Below are 21,641 nucleotides of genomic sequence, written 5' to 3'. Positions count from 1 at the left end.
TCGAATTTAGTTTCCCTACAAAGAACTTGAGGCAATCTGTACTCAGAGCCACTTACACCACTGTTTGATTTTACTGATGGACATAATACAATCGTGAGCGATATATAGAATCATAAATAAACGAACTAAGGGAATGGGTTCGAGTCTTCTTGAGAAGTATTTAGTCACGCATTAAATAATTCTACACACGTGTATTTAGTATCATATCAGTTCGGGAAATTGCATAGATCCGCAACGTTGCAAAATTCCGCAATGTTGCGTTTTTTTGCAACGATTCCCTCAATGTGCGCTGCAATTTTTCGCAACATCCGGCCAATGGAAGTGTGCGATTATGAACACCAACTATGACTACCAATTCTCGCAAATAGAAGCAAAATTAGGCAAAATCTGGCATATTTGAACAAAGTAGCATTTCTTCCAAGAATGATTGTGAATAATCGCTAGGTAGGAAATTAAAATGCTATGGTGAAAAGTTTCCTTTTGGGTTGTTCTTCAAAATACACATTATTTTTGGACCCCGGTCCAGGCCCTGCGATGCCGGTTTTGGTCCGTAGGCCATGGCTGTGAAATTATGCAGCGATAAAGCTGCGGAATATGACAACGCAAAAAATGCGAAATTACGCAACGTTGCGGATCCATGCAATTTCCCGAACTGAAATAAAACCTTTGTATTGCTGAGAATAAAAATATGAAATCTAGTGGCCAAACATTGTTGATTTTGTCAACAGGCAAATCTTCATAACAGTGCCAAACAAATATTTGTTGAACAATCGACAAAAACACATTCTTGAGGGAAGTAACCACTTGTACAGGCTCTTCAGACCCTCTCACATTATCACAGGAAGCCAAAGTTATTAGTGTCTACAAAATTAGGTCACGCTATGTAAGATTTGCCACTAAATAGTGTGTCCGTAACCTGGGGGGGTACTGCCCTTGTCGACTGACGGGGGTGTGCGGCTGAAGTTCGGAAAATGGACCTTACGTGGGATTCGTAATTTTTTCATATTTTTTCCAAATTCCCCCAAAACGGTACCCTACGAGGGTTCTATTTTGATGTTTTTGCGACCTGCGGCACATCCCGTACCCTTTTTTGTCGACTAAGGTAAAGTATACTCTCCCTACAAGTTAGTTTGAAGCTGTCGAAAGTTCTTTCTTCCCTTACTCTTTAGAGAAAGTAATCCCAAACAAAAATAGAATGACGGAATCGAGAATCATATTCAATATTCTGGTAATGCGATGAAAATGGATGAGAATTCTTGATCCCTGATCCTACCTAATCTTTAAGTAAGTTTATTTTATATCACTATTTTTCTTGTATCGTGAACTTTAGCTTAAGTAATTTGATTGTTTGCACATCCTTTAAAAAGTTGCATGCACGGAAGACAAAATCGCGGTCTCAAGATTCGACCCTTATCGTGCAGAAAAATATACTCGGACTTGAGTAAAAATTATTTCTCCCATTTTTGGGCAAATATAATTAAATTTTCCAAAATTTTGCAAACAATATATTCTTAATTTTTACATCCTTATAATGCAACATCTGTAAAATTGACCCTCGCAGTGCATTTTGGGAAGCCTGGAAATCTCACCCTGAAGGGGTCCACCAAGTTCCCAGTCCCGATTAAATATAATCTTGCTTCGGCGCCTTAGATTGTTGGTATACTTACCTTGCGATTGTTAGATTTATCCGATATGCGAACATTCAATTCCTTTAAATTCCAATCCCATTGCGCCATTGTCGGGTATATCCGCGCATTTTATCCATATTTGCCACAAAGACATTTGATATTTTCATTGTCTCAGATTTGTATGATAAATCAAAATTAATCATGGTCTTCGATTTTGTAGGTCAATACTGTGAGCCGTTTCCATCCAAGAAAGAAATGTAGGGAAACGAAGGTATTCCCTTAGCGCCAGAATGGAAGCCATATTTTGTCGGTAATTTGATTCAAAATTTTATACTCTTTATAGTAGTGGTGTGTTTTTAATTTACTGATTGGTTGAAATTCATTCTATTGGGGAATAATTAGATAGAGTCGATTGTTTTCACGGGCCACATGGCCATGTAGCTCATCTATCTATGATAAACAGAATAGGGGAAGGAATAGGGATTCGAACCTTGACCACTGGACCAACGTTTCTCAAACCGATGGATAAATATTGAAAAATTAATCGATATTCGATTATATGTAAGAATTTTGAATATCGAGCAAGTGCCTCGATTGGGTCTTAACTGTTAGATTAATTTGGATGTCATGAAACTTCGAGTATGAAATTTAGTTAACTCGCGTTATCTTTACTCAAACTAGGATACGTACGTTTTTTTTCAATAAATACAAACTACAGACTTCGACTGTTGCTTTTTCGAACTTCTTTGATCCGAATCCCTATAATTCGAACAAATAAGTTTCCACACGTTTGAGTTAGAATTAGCGAGAGTCAACTGTATATAAGAACATAAGGCTGTGATGGCCAAAATACTAAGAAAAATCTAAGAACATTTTAAGGCTTTGAGGACTCCAAAACACCCGATTTCTTACGAAAATTGACAAAAATATTCATAAAATGGTGAAAATAAGAACATGGTAAGAACAATTTTAGGTTTAAATCTCAAAAAATTAAGAACATTCGAAGGCTTCAAAATTTTTGGATGGTCTTATAAAAAAACGCGTTAGTTATAGATTAATATGGATATCAACGATAAATAGTTCATAGCTGATAGAAATCGATTTAAATCGATAATCAATCTAGTTCTTTGATTATCGCTGATTATCGCTTTATAGTTTTTCATCGATTCAGCTTGAAACAGAAAAAATATTGAGCTTTGTCGCAAGAGTTTTTTTCTTTTTCTTTTTACACAATACTATCTAGTTAAGATCATAAAATTCTCTGTCATAAATTATGTAATTTACACTAATAAACAATAATTATGCATATGGAATGACTAATTTATGCATTGCATAATTATTACATCGCGATAGTTAATTAAATGTACTTGTTTGAAGCTTAGCTAATGTAATTTCAATTAGCCTGGGGGAATCCATATACTTTTTTTTTTTATTTAATGTTCTTGGTTTACCGCCTAGTCTTTCGATTTGGCGATCCGATGGTTGATTCGATTCGATTCGATTCAAAATCGGAATGTAGTACATGTTTACTTTTTGTCGATTCGATGGTTGTACGTACATTAGAATTTGCCGACTCTTGCTGAATGATTACAAACATCCAGGCAAACCAAACTGTAAAACGGCATAAATATTAAGATAAAAACGATTTACATACAGTTTTGATACCCACTAAATTGCCTTATATCTCCATTCAAAGACTCTTCAAAATTGTGAGAGGAGTGGACTCGGATTTTCTCGTCGCTTTATACAAGATGACTTAACGAACATAAAATTAGTTTTGATTAAGATTTAATGACTTAAATGTTGATACATCATACAAAAACAAAAACCTACCAAACATACGTGAAGCAATCAATAAACACTGGGACATACTAAAAATAAATAACGAACTAGCAGATACTTTTAACGAACAACCCAAGATCGTATATAGAAGAAACAAAAACCTTCGTGACCTAATAGGTCAAACAACAATAAAAAATAATAAAGTATTTAGAAAATCCCACACACTGAGAGAAGGCAAATGTCGCCCATGTCTCACAAATTCCAGAAACCTTTGCTGTCGTCAAGTAACCACAACCTCCACGTTCGTGTCACAACAAACAAAACGCCAGTTTAAAATATTCCACAATGTCAACTGTAAAAGCAAATACGTCATCTACCTACTAGAATGTCAAATCTGCAAGATCCAATACGTTGGTAAAACTGAAACACCCTTCAACGTCCGTTTAAACAACCACAGAAGCAATGCACTTCATCCGAAAGAAGACACCATCCCAGCGTGCAAACACTTCAAAAAGGAAGGACATAATTTCAATAGAGATGCTAAATTTACGATCATTGAACAGCTAAGAAATATCGAAGGAAATGAAAGCCAGCTGAAAAACACCATTCTATCACGAGAGAACTTTTGGATCAACAAACTAAAAACCTTAAAACCCAAGGGTTTAAACCAAGAACTCAATTTGATAGCGCCTTAAGTCTGTGTTTACACGTCCATTTTTTCCAGATCACTTACAGACGGCTCATAAATATACGTCACAAAAAAGCGTTTATTTGACGTCAAAAAAAAAATTTTTTTTTTTGTTAAAAAAACTGAATTTTTTTAGCTAGAAATATACCTTGAAAACGGCCCTGGCCGAAACATGTTGGAAATTTCTAGCATCTAATGGTATTTTTGTCTCGATCCTCCGTCCGATATATTTACAATTTCATATTGAAAACAATTTTACAATAAACGTGTCAAAGATGAGCAACTATCGCTCAAAAGTTTTTTACATTGCCTCAAGATTCATAAACCAAGGCGTTGTATGTTCTATACTCTATACCCTCATAATACTGTATTAAAACTACAGATTGCATAGTTATAGTTATGTCCGGCAGAATTTGAGGTTTAACATACATCTACAAATGTTGCTAAGTAAGTGTTTTGTCTTTTTGAGGTGTCTGAAAAGCGAACCCTTATTCCTTCTTTCAAAAGATCACTGGAGTTTTCGTCCAGAACCAACCAATCTTCAAATTGTAAGAAATGAAAATTTTCTTTGAGGGCAATGACATGTTATTATTCTTTGATATGCTCGAAGAATAATTGACCAGTCGGTATCCAATTCAACCAGCCCAGAAACTCCAAGAAAGAGACGTTCCCATTATGGTCTTTATCTAATTGCTGTAACGCAATCTCAATATTTTCTGCATTTCCTCCAGAGTTGATCAAAACTGTCTTCAATTCTTCTTTATCTAAAGAGAAATTATGATCTCTGTCGTAAGATTGAAATAAGTCTAAAGCTTGACGAATCAATTTGTAACGCACTTGATCAGTGACATTTTGTAGGCGTTCTTTACTTCTCATCCAGAAAAGAAATTCTTCCCATGAGACAGTACCATCATCATCTTGGTCTAGGATGTATAAATAGACTTCACTCTGTTCGTCCGTTAAACCCAAATCTTCTTTAAACAAGACTTGTATCTCGTCCCGGCTTAATTGGCCATCCCGGTTCACATCATATTTACGGAACAAGCTTTTCAAAGCAACATCTGGGCAACCATCATCAAAAAATGAGCCGGTACGTTTACGTCTTTCAGGACCTGTGTGATTCCGATTTTTAGCCAATTTTTCTTCAATGACTTTGATTGTTTCGATTGACATTTTAAAAGGTTCCCTTTGCGAAGGTATTCCTAGTGTCGAATGTTGTGTTTTATTTGAATCGATTTGCATTTTGTAGCTTTTTCTTATACTTTTTTCTTTAGCCTGTAAAACAAATACCAAACATATCAAATTTAAGTATTAAGTCTACATTGTAACCTGATACACGTTTTCCATTTTACCCGCGTGTCATCATAATACTACTTGGAGGAGAACACTTGCCTTCAGGTAAGAACTCTGATCGACCAAATTAACACTCCGTTCGAGATATATTTCTATAACTATAATGCATAATCTTGAAAATGTTAGCCTTCAAGAAACGTATGATATAATCTTCAACTATCTACTAATCTTTAAACCTTTAAACAGTGTTTTGATCAGCTTTGCTAATATACTTCTGGGTTTTTAAATCTATTTCTCGCTTCGTTCTTGATTTATCTGTTTGTTTTTATCGCTTACTGTTGACGCAGAACCTCTATGTACATTTGATGCTAAGTGAATTCAATGAAATTACCATGAGAGCTTTGCAAACATTACTTCAGTAAAACTCTTTACTTTTGAAAAAACAGCTTTTTCTGGTCGCGTTTTTCATCGTACTGACGCAAACTTTCGATCTTCATTTTGATTGACGAACGAAAGATTTGATGTAAGTTATGGTACTTCATCAACACACCTATCAATTCTTAGCGACATAAGAAAGTGCCTCTACAGTTCTGGTGGGAATTTGCTTGGTATGATTTAGTTGTAACCTAAAAATGTCGTGCGTCGAGAACTAATCTACTTGTAAATTCATTACCAGTCTCCAAAAAGCCGACTACGCAGCTATGGGTTGATAGGTGTAAAGTATCAACTAAAATCAATGATATATCTTTAAACAGCATTTTACTTTAAAAAAAACACGAGATCGTAATCTAAACACAAGCCTCCAATTTAATTCCATTCACTATTATATTCAACTATATTTTCAACTTCCTTCCTCAAAAAAGGACCAAAGATAGTCTAGGTTAGATTTTTCTCTTCTTTTTTTAAAGTATCCACTAGCCTAGCCCGGCTTACCCCCAAATACTTAGCCCGGATGGTAATCTTCACAAAATAACTGGTAGTCTTGATAACACAAAGTGAGATATAACAGATAACAGCCTGATCATGTCTTGATTTTGCCATCAAATGAATGGTATCTTTTCCCATAATGTCCTTTTTAAGCCACCAAGCTGAAAGTTGTTACTTGTTTTCGCTGATTTTCTTTTGCATCTGACGTCACACAGTGTTTGTTCCTCATTAGTCAACCTCGAACTTTTTTGAAAAACTTGTTAATTTCTTCTCATATTTATATTGTCAGTTTTATATCTTTTCTAGATTAATTGACAATACATTCATACCATTGTCCTATTAATCAGCTGATCACTGACCTCCTAAAAATGATGTAATGCTTAAGTCAGCAAAATTTGAGGTCACTCCGATATTCATGTATTTCGTAATCACTTTTGGCTTTCGATTTTGTATTAAAGGATGATTTGTTAAATAGTAAGCATAACAGTAAGCATTTTCTACCGAGTTGTTAGTAAGAAATCTGCTGTACAAGTCGAAACAGGAATAAAAATGAACCTCCGAAGCCTATGTTTCTCGGAACATAGTCTGATATCAGATTTGTTTGCCTTCTATATCGCTGAACCTTCAATATTTAGCTAAAAACATTCTCTGAAATCCTCAAAAAAGAATATTTTCCCACAATGATATTCTTATAAAAGACCATGTCGTGATTAGTTCTATCGTCGTTAAATAGTATGTAGTTATAAAAGGAAAAGAGAGGAAAACAAGGTAGTAATTGCTTGTCAGAACTAATTACTTTGATATGCCTTAGGCTTCATTACCGGGGTACTGTACCCTTTTCTTTTTATCAATGTCATCTTTATAATGCTACAACACCTACACGTTTTTTATAAGAACAAACTATATAAGAACATAAGGCTTCGATGTTAAAAATGTTAAGAACAAGTTAAGAACATTTTTAGGCTTTGCGGACTCGAAAATATCCGATTTTTTTAGGAAAATGGGTAAAAATGGTCAAAATGGTGAAAATAAGAGCATGTCAAGAACATTTTTAGGCTTAAAACTGAAAAAGTTAAGAACATCTGGAGGCTTAAAAAATTTTGGATGCTCTTATAAAAAAAGGAATTGTATTTTAAACCTAAGGGACTTTCTAAATTCGTTTGTTGATGAATTGCCTAGTCTTTGTTATCGCTGAGTATTCCTATTTAGATAAACAATTTCTCTGAAAATCTTCACAAAGGTATTTTCTCACAATATACAGGATAGTCTAATAATGATATCATGCCTAAAATTTTGTCATGATTCGTACAGTCATTACGTATTCCCCTTTAAAACAGATAGAAAAAGGAAAATGGGGAAATGTAATTGCTTTTCAGAACTAATTGATCGATTATGCTTTAGGCTTAATGTCATCTACATTTAGGTAGTGTACCCTTCTATTTTTATTTTTGTCTATAAGGACGACTGATTTGTGGTGAAAAATTTCTTTTTGAGTCGACGAGATTTCTAGGTAAAGAAATAAAGTCGAGTTTTGCAGATTCTATTAAATGATTTCTGGAAAACCCCTTAATACAAGTCATCTTACAAACAAGATTTTGCAGAGTCAAAAGCACATGATTTTCAAGACACATTGTGACACATTAAAACACATTTAAAACCTATTAATCTCTTAGAAGACAATAAAAAAATCCGTCATTCTTGAGCTAAAAGTTTACGGTAATCAATATTTTATTTGCACTTATAGCGTAGTACGTAGTACTCGAACAAGTACGCCCGCGCTTAATACTTATTCACACAGATGATTTTATTTTAACACGTTCGCTGCTGAGTACGAGCATACTCGTATAGAGGGTCAAAATACCGGTAGTAAAATGAAGTCTCTTTAACTCGAACCTCTATAACTCGAATGTTTCCTTCACTCGAACAAGTTTTCTCTTCCCTTCAGTCAAGAATGGCTTATAAACCTTACTCTATGACTTGAAATTTCCTTAACTCGAACACATTATGACAGTTATGGAGACTTCACTGCACTCCAAAGGGCCATGATATTAGATACAAAAAAATTCGATTGCTTTTTTATTGCATTTTCGCATTCTACGTAAAATTATGCGGCGCTTGGTAAGTAAAACTTTTGATAAATTTCAAGATGGTTCAAATTTAAAATTTTCTGAAAATAACTTGGTAGTGAACGTGTTAAACTTGACTCAAAAATATCATGATCGTCTTTCGATTAACTATCAGGTCAAAAAGGTCGCTATAAGATGCATGATTCATTTTGAATCCTACTGTAATCTGAAATGAAATTAAAATCTCATCATAATTCATCTTTCAAGAATTAGCTCTTCAACAAGACAGTTGCCAGTAGAAAGAGAATAAGAACTCAAAAGGTAGGAATCAAGAAATTCCCTTCCTTTTTTCAGTGCAGCGTACTAAAAGATTTGGCTGAATAATGCTACAATACAAACCTCTAGTTCTACTGATTTTTAAAACTTTATATTGAAATGCTACTAAAATTATTTCAAATTTAAAAGAGAGACGCGCTCCAGAGAGAGAGAGGAAGAATTAGTATAAAAACTCTCCCGCACGCGTATTTTTATGGCAGACTTACTTTTTTGTGGCAGAGTTACCCTTAAATAATGGTCTGGAAATTGTGACTATCGTATAGCCAAAACATATACAAGTCCAAGATGGTTGATGACATCTCCTATGCTATCTACCAACAGTATTCCGGTAAAAGTGTTTTGTACTTTCCAATTTTCCTGTGGTTTCGTAGAGATTCTGTGCTTGAGACTATCGAATTTTGGGAACTTTTATTAGATTTGACAAGAGTCTATTTTACTCGGATTTTAATAAATTATTATTGATAAAAGCTTATTAGAATTATGTAACAGAACATTAAGTTTCGGTTGGAACATTATTGTATTGAATTTGATGCTTTTATTTGTTACCCTTTAACAATGTTGCGGTGTAGTATTATCTCTCACCTTGTCAAAAAATTCGATATCTTTTTAGATCTGTCTGATATACATATCTTATGACTTTATTTTCCAGAGAATTATTCTCACGGTGATTCTCTTATATAGTTAAACCATTGAATTCGTCCATGGATGGCAGACTAATTAAGTCCCCAAAGATTCATCTTTTGAGGCTTTGGTACCTTCGAACTTTTTGAATTAGAAAATCGATGTAAATGACAATTTGCCTTATGTTTTAAGAATTCCTTACTAGCGATTTCAAATACAGAGAGTATCGAAACCAAACTCTATTGAAATTTAATCCTTTCGATATTTATTCATTGTTCCCTCTTTTTATAAGTATTAAAAGTAACGACAGATGACAGATTGTAACCTAATACCTTATCGGGGAAAACTTCGTCGGGGAAAAGTGACGAAATTTCGGCCAAGTGACGAATATTTTTCCCCGACGAAAATTTTCCCCGGGCTTAATGCGTTTACCAAAACCAGCAAGTGACGAATATTTTTCCCCGACGAAAATTTTCCCCGACGAAGTTTTCCCCGATAAGTTAACAGCTTGTCGTAATTTTCTTACGGGCACGGTAAACCTTTGAAGGCCGTTGAAAATTAACCATTTGAACAATTTGAGAAAAATAGTCCTCCCGCGGAAAATTCTGCAACAAGAATCTTGTTATGCACCGGTGATCTCAGGTTAACAAATTGTACATGTTTTTTCTTTTATAAGCATAACGTTTGTAAGCATACACAGGCTCAGTTTTTGGTGCCTAAAGGGGATTAAAATATGCTAAGCATAATGCGAGCCTGATATAGGGACACACACTTGCTTATTAAAAAAAAACATGTAAAAATTAAAAATTAAATTAAAAATTCCACCAAAGAAACACCCTTGTACCCCCTTGTATCACTTAAGCACTGGGATATCAACCAAATAATGCCCTAAAGTTTTACCCCCATTGGCAATACACTGAATTCTTCCCTCCCTCTAGCGAAGACACTTATGATTTTGAGCTTGAACCGGTTAAAAACTTTCACCAGGTCATCACTTCAATTTATATAGAAAACCCGCAGTTCTGACCTGCAAACTCGAGGACGGTAAAAGCGCTGATTTACCGTCATCCTCGGTCAGTTAGGATCTAGTCAAATTAGAACTTTACCGTCTTCGTCGCAGAAAAAACACACATACATAAACTCAGTATTATTTCCTGGTGGCCACGCCTTTACTTTACTTTCATCTTAAGGTCTTCACTTTCTAGGCTGCAATGAAAGAGTTGAACTTGTATCACCTGACTGAATGAAAATTTAATGTCTGTGTTGACCAGCTGAATACTGTTTATCCTAGATATGACGTAAATGCCGGAGGGGAACTAAGATTATTACCACGCGCATTTTGTTTTTTGGTGAATTTCGCAACCTTCTTCCCTCTAACTATAAATCTTTCCTCTTGTATCAATAATTGATTACTATCTTTGACACTTGACCCGGGAGGGGGGGGCACTCATATGATCGTTTCGAAACCGAGTGCCCCCCCCCCCCTCGGACACTTGACTAGCCTTTTATGTATAACCTGACGTTATTCCAAAATCTGGCTTCCAATTTCCTAGTAGACCATTATATACTGAGACCGTGTTCAGACGTTGCGGTTCCGTTTCGCTCCGGTGTGATTTTCGAGAGTGTTCGTATTAGTTTCGGAACACGAAACGAAACCGTAACGTCTGAACATGGTCTGAGTAGACTAAAAATGATTTACAGTAGTAACATCTCCCTCCTTTTTCAAACTGATCATTCGTTCGTATCCTTCCTTCTCTAACGGGTTTATTCCAAAATTACACTAGTCCCCAATCCGTTTTCGCTTTTTTAAACCAATTATTTTGTAACATACAAAAGCTGCTTTTGCGTCCCGACAAAATCCTTTATGCTCTTCAAAGAGCTAGATTATGCTAAAATTGAGGTAAAGTAATTTAGCGGAAATCCTTCCTTAACTTGCCTATTGAGGTTACCCTAAGGATACAAAAGTTGCTTTTGCTTCCCAATCATTTATACTTTTCAAAAAGTTAGGTTACGCTAAATTGAGGTAAATTAACGAAAATCTTTTCTTAACCCGCATAATTACTTTAAGGGGCCTTAAGAATGCTTCGACCATCCAAACCTAATAAGCTTGTTTGTTTAGGATCTAGTGGAGTTGTTGGGATTTAATAATTCTGAAAATGACTGACATTTGAAAACATAATCAAAAAATTGAACTTTTGAAGTGTAGGAAAGAATTTGTTTAAATTTGACTCTTTGAACTCCTTGAAAAACAAAGGCGTTAAGTTATTGATGAAATTTTCCCAATGCTCTGAATAAGAAATAACAATTATGAGAAGGCAAATTCTCTAATGTTATAATTTTTCTAAACTTTATACGAATGGTTGTTGTGGTTGTGATCAAATAAACTGGCTGACTGACTGAATACATTTTAGACTCAGCTTTTCAAGCGTTTCCACTCCACACATACTCATATCCTTTAAACAAAACTCCAGAGTAACAAAATCGTAAGAGAGAGACCTCATTCTACGATATCTCTCACGTATTTTACTGTATTTTTCTCAAATATTTTCTTTATTAAGGCTGTAAACTTATCTTTTTTGTCATCTAACCAAAGTTTTTGTTGTTATAATTAGTACAAAGTTTTTTATCAACATAAAGAATAAATTTCTTCTCAAACTTTCTCAACTCAAAAACCAAAACATCCTTTCTTTACATGTTGACCAAAAACACAAAGTTTGGGATGACGTTTAGAACAGGGGAAAGGGTTTTTGTTTGGGGAATTAACAACTTTAATATTTTGTTGATCAAAAATATGATAACCTTCATCCACCAAGAAAGGCCTGTTTAGTTAGGTTAGTCTATCATATTAAACGACTAATTCAGATGGAGCAGAAACTAGGCAGAAAATAATGACAGGAATAATGTAGACCGGAACACCAGTTGTTTCCACTCTTTTATACAAACAAAGATTTAACGGCGGGTTGACGGTGTGACTACAATCAGGGACAAAATACTTGGCACAAAAGGGAAATTCACCGGGGTGTTTTGAAACCACAATCGATTTGTAAGTGCTCTAAAGTAGGTTCGAAGGGTAGAGTTTTAACTCTGAGTTTTAACGCTAGACTTAAGACTTTTGGATCTAAAAGTTTAAAAATGGTCCAGTAGGGCTTGAAATATAGCCTATAAACCAATAAATCCCTCCCAGATCGAAATAATCGATGAAATCAAGTTGAGGGCTTGAAATTGACATTCTCGCTCGAACTTCAATTTTCGAAAAATGGTAAATTAGCCAAAAGTGCAAATATATTATGGCACGGATTGTAGATAATCCCTTTCTTCTGTCAGTGTTTTGGTGTTTGAGAAAAAGTGACGGTATTTCGGTGTCAAACATATCAGGATATGGATTTTCATTTTCTGCAACATTAACTCAGTTGATCAATCTGGTCTTGTTAATGTTTATGTTTTCAACTTCTTATTTTTAGATATGTTTATATTGACGTGATGACCTAGTTTATTTGACATCCTAAATATAAGGTTTTTTATAACAACATCCAGAAATTTTGAAGCCTTCGGATGTTCTTAACTCTTTGAGTTTTAAGCCTAAAAATGTTCTTAACATGTCCTTATTTTCATAATATTTGTGAATATTTCTGTACATTTTCCTAAGAAACCGGGTAATGTCCTTAACTTAGCCATCGAAACCTTACTTTTCAAAAACAAAGCTAAAAATCGAGTTGCCTAAAAAGATCAATTTGTAATTCGAATATTTCTCTAATCTAAAGAAAATTTTGGTCCCTTGAAGACCGAATTCAAAACTGGACTTTTGGGAATGTTTTCTACTGTATTACCAAGTTCTGAGAAGTTTTTTTGCGTCTTATCTTTCCAACGAGGTAAATCTTTTAATAAAATGCGAGATCTGTCAATTTTAGATTCATGTTTTATTATGGGCATCATCAAGTAACCGTGGTTACAGAAGGTACTCAAGGAATAGTAACAAAAGAAGCAAACGCCATTAATTTTGAATACCCCTGTGTCACAGACCCAGTGTGACCCTCTACCCACTGGAAGATTTGGCAAAAATCTCGTCTTTAGTGGAAAATATATCCTATATAATTTCAGCCCCACTAGAGATTTAACTTTCATTTCATCCCAATTCGAAATTCAAACAAAAAGGATGCACTCCAAAACCACCCACCCCCATTGGATTTTTTGACCTGAAAACAAAAGAATTTTTCCATTAAGATTTCGATAGAAATTTTCATCCTCACTTTGGGAAGAATACCCACCGGGGGTGTGAAACAAGGGTGTTTTTGAGTACCTTCTGTGGTTCTGTAAACGCTGTTGCCAAGTTTTACTCAACCCTTACTTTGCCTGAAATAGTGAAGATCTTGTTTGTAATTTTAGTTTTCTTACCAAATATGTTCAGAGGCTTAGATATTGAAAGTTTGATTCAAATTGGATTACCATTTTGCTTAGTGGCTTCAAAGGGCATTTTCAACATTCAAAATTTTCAAAATTTCTCAAAACCATTTTTTAGAATCTGGCACTAGGATTGTCCAAGTACGATATAGAAAGAAATTATTTTTTTCGCTTTAAACAAGAGCCTAAACATTTTACATCTTCAAATACTATATATTTAAAAACAAATACATTCATATAGGTATAAAAGAAAATTACCAAATCTTATCATACAAAATGCAAAATAAAAACACAAAAGAATATCTTATCGGGAAAGAATGTCGGGGTTTTGATAAGCTGGGGGAAAATTTCGTCACCTAGAGGCACTTTAGCCCGACCAAAATTTCAAATTCGTCATTTTCCCCCGAGCAAATTTACAATTTAGTCAGTTCCAAACGAATAAAATATCTAAATGGAATGGTTTCCTTTACTAGCTCAAAAATAGATTTTGTAATTCGACGTTTAAAGCACTAATTTCGGTTAATAAAGGCGTAAAAAACTTGGATTGCAAATTTGGTTGGAGAAAAAAAGTCGGGTAAAAGTTTTGGTCGGGTGGCAAAATGTTGGGAAAAAATTTCATCGGGGAAAAAATTCATCAAATTTTCGCCACTTCCCCCCTGACATTTTTTCGCCGATAAGGTAGTGCCAAACATGATGACATTAAGACGAAGGCATGCCACACATAAATGCCCTATATATCCATTTTAAAACCTTTATATACATATTCTGAAAGTCCTTTAATGCACATATGGGCTTCAATTCAGGCGAAATTGGGTACGAGAACGTTCCGCTTGTCAATGCCCCTTGTTCAGGCTCTGAAGATATCTGACAGGTTTGAAAATCAAAGAATTTCATAAAATATATTTGACTGGGTCGACTTTTGATGATTTGGGGGCATTTTCAGTTTTTGGAGAAAATTACAATTTGATAGGGTGAAAATTCCTTTTGTTAAGGTCCAACTTTTGTCTGTTAGGATCTGAATTTCGTCTAAAGGGGTGTGCTATAAAATTAGCTGACAGTCTAAAAATTTGAATATACTACCAAATGCAGTGGTCAATTTTTTAAACTTAAACCTTCCAACTTTTTTAAAGATTATTTTATACACAAAATATCCATCGATCATATGCTATGATATAACAAAAATATCTGAAAATATCTGAAAGTCAACCAATATTTTGAAACTCACATTCCTTCAAAGAAAAGTTTATCCATAGGTACCCAATCCAACCATTTCAAGAATTCTTGAAACGAAATTCTACCATTCCGGTCCTCATCAAGCGTTCGCAACGCTTCGTCTGCGCGTTCAGAAGTTCCGCCTTGTTCGACTATAAGCTCTCGTAATTCTTCTAAATCCAGAGACCAATTTTCATTCTTATCGAATTTCTGGAACATATCGACTGCACTTCGAATTAAAGCGAATCGATGTTTATCAGTGACGTTCTGCAGGTTCTCATTGCTCCTCATCCAGTACAAAAACTCTTCAAAAGAGATTTTATTATCTCCATCTCGATCTAAGAGATAGTTATAAATCTCTGCTTGGTCATCATCTAAACCTAAATCATCCACAAACAACCCACGTAACTCCTCTTTATTCAACCATCCATCATTATTTTTATCATACTTCATGAACAAACTTTTCAAAGCTAATTCAGGGACCCCGTCATCAAAGAACGTAGATAACCGGCGCCGTCCGCGACGTGGAGGCTTTTTGGGTGCCCTATTTTTGTGCTTCATATTTTCTCGGCGCCGTGATTTTGGATCAGCATAAGCGTCATCGAAAACTTTATTATTATTTGGTTCGGTTTCTTGAGACATAGTTCAATCACCTGGGAAATCAACTCAAAATCAACTCCACTTTCTATTGTAAAATCCACAAAATTCGAATAATGTAAGAACCTTGTTCAACCAAGGTTAACAGCCCAATGAGTAATATTTTCAACCCAACACAGATTTCTTCTTCTTTTCTCTTCAATATCAAATTCTTCTTTTTTTCTTTCAACGGAAACTTTGGTACGGACGTATGTTGTGACTTAATGAATCAGATACCTCCTTGCATGTGTTTTCGTTGTAATTTTTTTATATCTCTCTATAACAAGAAGAAGAAAAATTAAAAATTTAATCGAAGGTGATTCCAGAGATTTTGATGGAGAGCATTGACCTCCTTATAAGGGACCACGCGTCAAATCAACACTCTCCCTCTTAGATTTCCTCCGTACAGCATCATTGCACCTACATTTACATTTTTTTCTCCATTTTCATTCAATTTGTTTTTGAGTCGTCATTAGTATTTTCATAGCGATGCTTTTTAAAATAGAAAATTGGATGAAAAACTAACGAAAGAAAAAATCTCATCGAGTGAGTGTATGTTTTAACATATTGGTTTTCTCCTTTCAAAATATATTAAAAAAGAATTTTAACGAGTTGAATATATTGAAGTGAAAAATACATACAGGGAAATGAATTGGTAGAGATAGAACACGTAGATTGCTACTAATAAATTGAAAGATTTTTCAATACATAATTTAAAACCCGTATTTTAGTGTAAAATCTTTCACATGTTCTAAAAAAATCAAACCTTTAAGAAATACAATTTGAAATAAATTTTTTCAGTGTAGACGGAAAACCATTTTGGAAATCATAATTGCGGTCACCTCTTTTCGTAATAAGCTGTGGTTGAAACCTTATACGATGTTATCTACTTGGACTCATTTCCATAGAAATAAACCAAATATCTAAACGAAGATCCTCCTAAAATTTGCCAAGTTTTCCTTTTCCTCGATTTTGAAACACGTTTCTCAATCAAACTATACCTCTCAATCAAACTCCACAGGAAAATCACTTGTCCTACAATAAACCCTTACATAGTAAAATTTTGGATGGTTTGGCCTCGAAAAGGTGGTTCATGTTATTGTTATTCCCTTAAAACCAAATTTTGAAATCTGCACATTTCCAAGCCTTAAACCAAAATCAATTAAACGATTTGAAATTTTTCATAATGTTGAACGCAACACTTTTAAAACCAGTATTTGTGCTACGTTGTGTTATAGCAGTATTTTATATCCAAGCCCTCTTAATTAAATAGCCTTTTCAATTATAGTTTTAATTGAACCAAATACCAATATTTGCCCTTGTATGACTTATATATGAATACACCTTTTCGACCGTAGCCGCCAATTGCCGCGTGGCCATTTTTTGTCCGTTTTACCACCCTAAAACTTATCTGGTACCAGATGTGGAAATATGCTACGACACGCTTTGCTCTGAAGGTATATTGGTCCGCTCCTTTAGAGCTTTAGCGTGGGCGGCCGCCAATACGCCATCGGAATATCAGATAACCCTAAAACCGTTACAGTCTTCTTTTCGCACCTAAAGACAAAATAGAAAAAAGTGTAAAAAGGTTTGGATCGAGTTCACGGTGGTAAATTAAATAATAAAGTGGCACGCGTCTGACCACGCGACTACGGTCGAAAAGATGTATTTAGGTTATCGTTGATCGCGTCATGAATTTAAAATTCATCACTGTAAATTCTGCTCCCCTCTCCAAAGCTGGAGTGTGATAATACCCCTATTCCATCAAAAACTTTCCCTTAAAATCACATTCCTCATCTTCTCAAATTGGTTAAATTCTTTACCAGACCTACTCCTAGTGAGAAATACTTGAGTCAGAATACATGAACAATCAGAAGATGCTTCCTCCACAGTTGCATGAAAGTCAAATATTCTGATATCAAGGAATACTGAATACTTCAAAGTCATACCCCATACTAATTATATCGTCAAGCGATTGCTTAATAAGTTATACGACATTTCATTGATGCAATTTAGTAGACTTATTCAGTTATTCATTAATTTGAACTTCCATGTGACAAACATTATCCAATCATAGGAAACCTCTATATTCTTTCTCTAGCCAAAGGATCAGGGATGTTAAAAAGACGCTTTCAAGACGTTCTTATGATAAACTATTATCCAATCATAGGATACCACTAAACACCTTTGAAATATATTTTAATTATTCAACTGTACTATTTAATGAAATTTAGTTCAAAATCGAACTTTCGATAAACTTCCTTAATAAAACCTCTGGCAAATAGGTCGAGATATCTCTTGTCGGCAAATGCCAACATCGGCAAAGAAATCGAAAATGCTCTTGTCGGCATATGCCGACAGCGGCAAGAAAAGGTTTGAGACGGTCTTATGATAAACATTCTCCAGTCAGCATACCTCTATATTCTATTCTTTCTCTAGCCAAAGGAACAAGGATGTTTAAAAGACGCTTTTGAGACGTCCTTGTCCTCTTTGATTCTTGATAACAAGGCCCTGCACGGATCGGTTTTTTTTTTTTTTAATTTTCATTAATTTTCACTAAAATATTAAAATGAGATCTAATTTTCTTGTGTTTGTTTCGCAACTCAATCTCAATGAATCGGTTTATCGTATGTTTGTAAGCAACAAAATCGAATTAAGTCAATTTCCATCATTATGCCCGAAAAACAACAGATGAATGTGACGAATCAAAATTTTGATAACCATTCTAATTCTGCTTAGCGACGCATTAGTTACACGATGCACCGCACCCAGTTTCGCAAACTTTGATCCACCTGAAGTCTAAATCGCAGATCTATAGTATAAATATACTTCCTATAAGAAACTCTTCGCAAGAAGATGAGCAGAAGCCTAATGCACCGCTGAAATCTAGACCGTTTTAGTCACCTGTATTTTTAAGGATGCTTTAAATTTAATGTCAGTTTTCCCCACTTATCTTACTGAGAGGCGAAAACTCCGATCCATTTGCGTGGGATCTGTGTTCTTAAACATTGGCTATGTCTGTACCAAATGTTAAAAGTACTTGGAGTTTTATAGGACAAATTTCCCACTCTTTGAATTGTACAATTTTCAATTTTTCATAAGTAGATGTATCTCAACTAGGACGTAGTCTGCTTATCTCCCAAGATCGATTTGTGGTCCTGCATCATCTTTTTGAAAGTATTGGAAGTATTAAACTTAAATTGTATTTTAAAATCTTGTTTTGATTTTTTTCCATGGAGCAAGCTGGTATTTCAATCAACTACGGTAGATGTTTTCAAATGTGGTATTTCATTTTGAAAAAATAATGGTGAGAGCTTTAAAGAACTATATATTTCTGTACCAGATATTCTCAATCCACCGTTAACAGGACGTTCGAATCCAGTTCTGAAATACGAACCGAGAATTGTATGCTGATACAGTTTTAATCTAACAAATATTGCATTACGTATAACATCGTAAATAAATACCATCACGCAAGTTTACTTAAAGGCTGCTACAAGGAAAATATTTTTGGCCATGGATGGATGGGCTGTACAACGAAATCTCCCTGTAAACAAATACTGATAAATTCTGTTACCAACATGGAAATTACTCACATTTATTTACAACTTTACAAACAACAGCTGCGTTCACTAATGCATATCCACATTAAAACGTCCACGATGGAGGTCCCTTGCTCCTTAAATTTTGGTAGGATTGCACTAGTATCACCCTCCTTTTTATGGTCTTCAAACCTATTTTGCATCACGTGTATATAGAAACAACCAATGACAAATCTGTGAAGTAACAACAACGAACTTCACTCTACTGTGTATGTACGCATATATGCAAAGCACATGCAGTATAGAAAAAATATCGAGTCATTTGCATCACAACAAAATCGAAGTAGACGCAAATCCTCAACAAAGAACGTACGCCATAAGTCAAAAGAATTTGAAGTGCATCACAAGTACCTAAAGTTGCAGATTGAAACGGTGAAAATTGTTTATATAGAAAATAAAAGCTAAAGAGAAAAATGTCCGTTGCTCAGGTGAACTCCTATTTTGATAAGGAAGCCCCACTTATAGTTCTGAAGAGTCTTTTTGACAAGTATGATTTGGACCTAAATGGAAAGCTGGATTCCGAGGAATTCAAAATTCTTCTAAAAGACGATTTAGGGTTATCTTTAGAGCAGTACGAAGCGTATAAATATCTTTTGGATCAAGATGGTGATGGGTTGATTTCATTTGATGAATTTGTCATCTGGATGAAATCTGGAGATAAGTTTAAAGCTGTGAGTGATAAAGCGCGTTATCATTATCTTAAGAAAGCTGTGGATATGTTTAAGCAGTATGACTTAGATCGTGATGGTTCGATTGATTCGAAAGAGTTCGATTTATTGTATTATGATATCGTACCGAATAAAGAAAAACATACGAACGTTTTAAGGAGAAAATCGATGTTCGAAGTTGACTTAGATCACGATGGACGTGTTTCGTTTCAAGAATTTATGAGGTGGTTACATTGGGTACCCTTAGAAGATTTGTTTTTGAAACACCCGTAAATCTTTACAAAATTTATATACAGTTGAAGCTCTCTAATTCGTGACGTTCCCCTACTCGATACGCTCCATTGCTCAATGATGCTCGACTATTCGATACGGTCCCTTATTCGATGAAAACTTGATCCCATTTAAAAATCGATTCAGAGAGCGTCAACTGTATTTAGATACCGTGCTTACGTGATTTGCCAAAATTCAGAGTACTATAATTTTTGAGAAAAATGATTACGAATTCTATAATTTTTTAAGTTTGAACCATCATTTAGAAAGTGCCAAGCAAAAAAAAAATCAGTGCACACTTAAAGCAATTGGACTTTAGAATTCGAGGTCCCATGTAAAAAGACCAAAGTACTTGGATCTCTTTGTGGGAGTCTAAGGGGTACTTAGGCAAAACGGATAGTTGGTATTTGCAGTCATGGTATCGAATTCCGAAGGTACCAGGTGCTTGTGGTTAGAGTACTTTAAACATATCTCAAAAATTTGAAGTTTTTTGGAACATCAATTTCTGAAAATAAATGATTTTATAGATTCTATATTATGTAAATATAATTTCACGCTTTTTTTCGGACAAACTGTATATTCTTGTTTTGAATTTACATCTTTTATAAGGCGAGACCAATTTAATTTGTTGCTCTACGGACAGATCGTTGGAAAAATATCGGTCGGTCGGTCGTCAAAATAAGAATAAATTTTTCATTTATCAGGGTTTGTAAGGTACCGAGAAAATTTTCCAAAAAGTATCTGGATAAAAAATTCACTTTGTTTTTTTTCTCCGATGCAGATCATAATAAAATTTTAGTAGTATGGAATGCTTTTTATGATTTTTCAAATTTCTTGAATTAATTTTCAGCTTTATTCAAGTTTAATTCTTACAAATAACTAGTGTGTAAAATATATTGTAGTGGAAATTCGATATTATTATTTTTTTGATTTTAGCAAAATAGGGTCGGTCGGGCCTAATGTAATAAAGTAAAGTCTGTTTAACTCGAACATCTACCACTCGAATTTCTCCTTTAAAGAATGCTGTGGATCGATTCCCAGCTCGCACACAACGTTGCTTCAACGTTCATCTAACGTTATATGGACGTTGTGAACGTTAGATAAACGTCGAAAAAGCGTTGCTTGCCAGCTGGGTTTAGTTAACAAAATCTTTGAAAAAAATCTAATTCAATTTTTTTTTACTCGGATGAATAATATATTTGTACGTGCTTGTTCGAATTTAGGCTGCACGCATTCCCTAAATCTCGTACCTAAAGCCACTTGTACTACTTTTTGATTTTACTGATAGATCCCTTTCCACTGGAAAAATTGGCTAAAATATCGTTCCCGGTGGAAAATTATACTCCAATTTTTATTCCCACTAAAAATAATCAAATAAACCAATCCTCGCTGCAAATGATAGTTTGCTATTCTTCCCATCCCCACTGAATTTTCTGACTTGAAAAAAACGAACTTAAATCCCAGATCTTAAAAAATATGGGAATACCATTTCCCATCGACTTTTCAGTTGCTTA

General features: G+C 34.6%; 3 protein-coding genes across 3 annotated transcripts; 1 reads left to right on the top strand and 2 right to left on the bottom strand.

Annotated features, from left to right (window-relative positions):
- Positions 1-4,686: 4,686 nt before the first annotated feature.
- LOC136803779 (uncharacterized) lies at positions 4,687-5,271 on the bottom strand. The gene has a single exon (XM_067060505.1). The coding sequence runs from the start codon at positions 5,269-5,271 to the stop codon at positions 4,687-4,689; it is 585 nt and encodes a 194-aa protein (XP_066916606.1).
- An 8,959-nt stretch (positions 5,272-14,230) lies between these two features.
- Positions 14,231-15,860, bottom strand: LOC136803782 (uncharacterized). The gene has a single exon (XM_067060508.1). The coding sequence runs from the start codon at positions 15,591-15,593 to the stop codon at positions 14,961-14,963; it is 633 nt and encodes a 210-aa protein (XP_066916609.1). The 5' UTR covers positions 15,594-15,860; the 3' UTR covers positions 14,231-14,960.
- Positions 15,861-19,602: 3,742 nt separating this feature from the next.
- LOC136803778 (uncharacterized) lies at positions 19,603-20,130 on the top strand. The gene has a single exon (XM_067060504.1). It carries the CDS (start codon positions 19,603-19,605, stop codon positions 20,128-20,130), a length of 528 nt encoding a protein of 175 aa, XP_066916605.1.
- Positions 20,131-21,641: the final 1,511 nt, after the last annotated feature.

The sequence above is a fragment of the Clytia hemisphaerica genome, unplaced genomic scaffold, assembly GCF_902728285.1.
Source record: "Clytia hemisphaerica strain Z4C2 unplaced genomic scaffold, Clytia hemisphaerica genome assembly, whole genome shotgun sequence".
Lineage (NCBI taxonomy): Eukaryota > Metazoa > Cnidaria > Hydrozoa > Leptothecata > Clytiidae > Clytia > Clytia hemisphaerica.
Note: the sequence above shows the minus strand (reverse complement) of the source record. Positions and strands in the feature narration are given on the sequence as shown.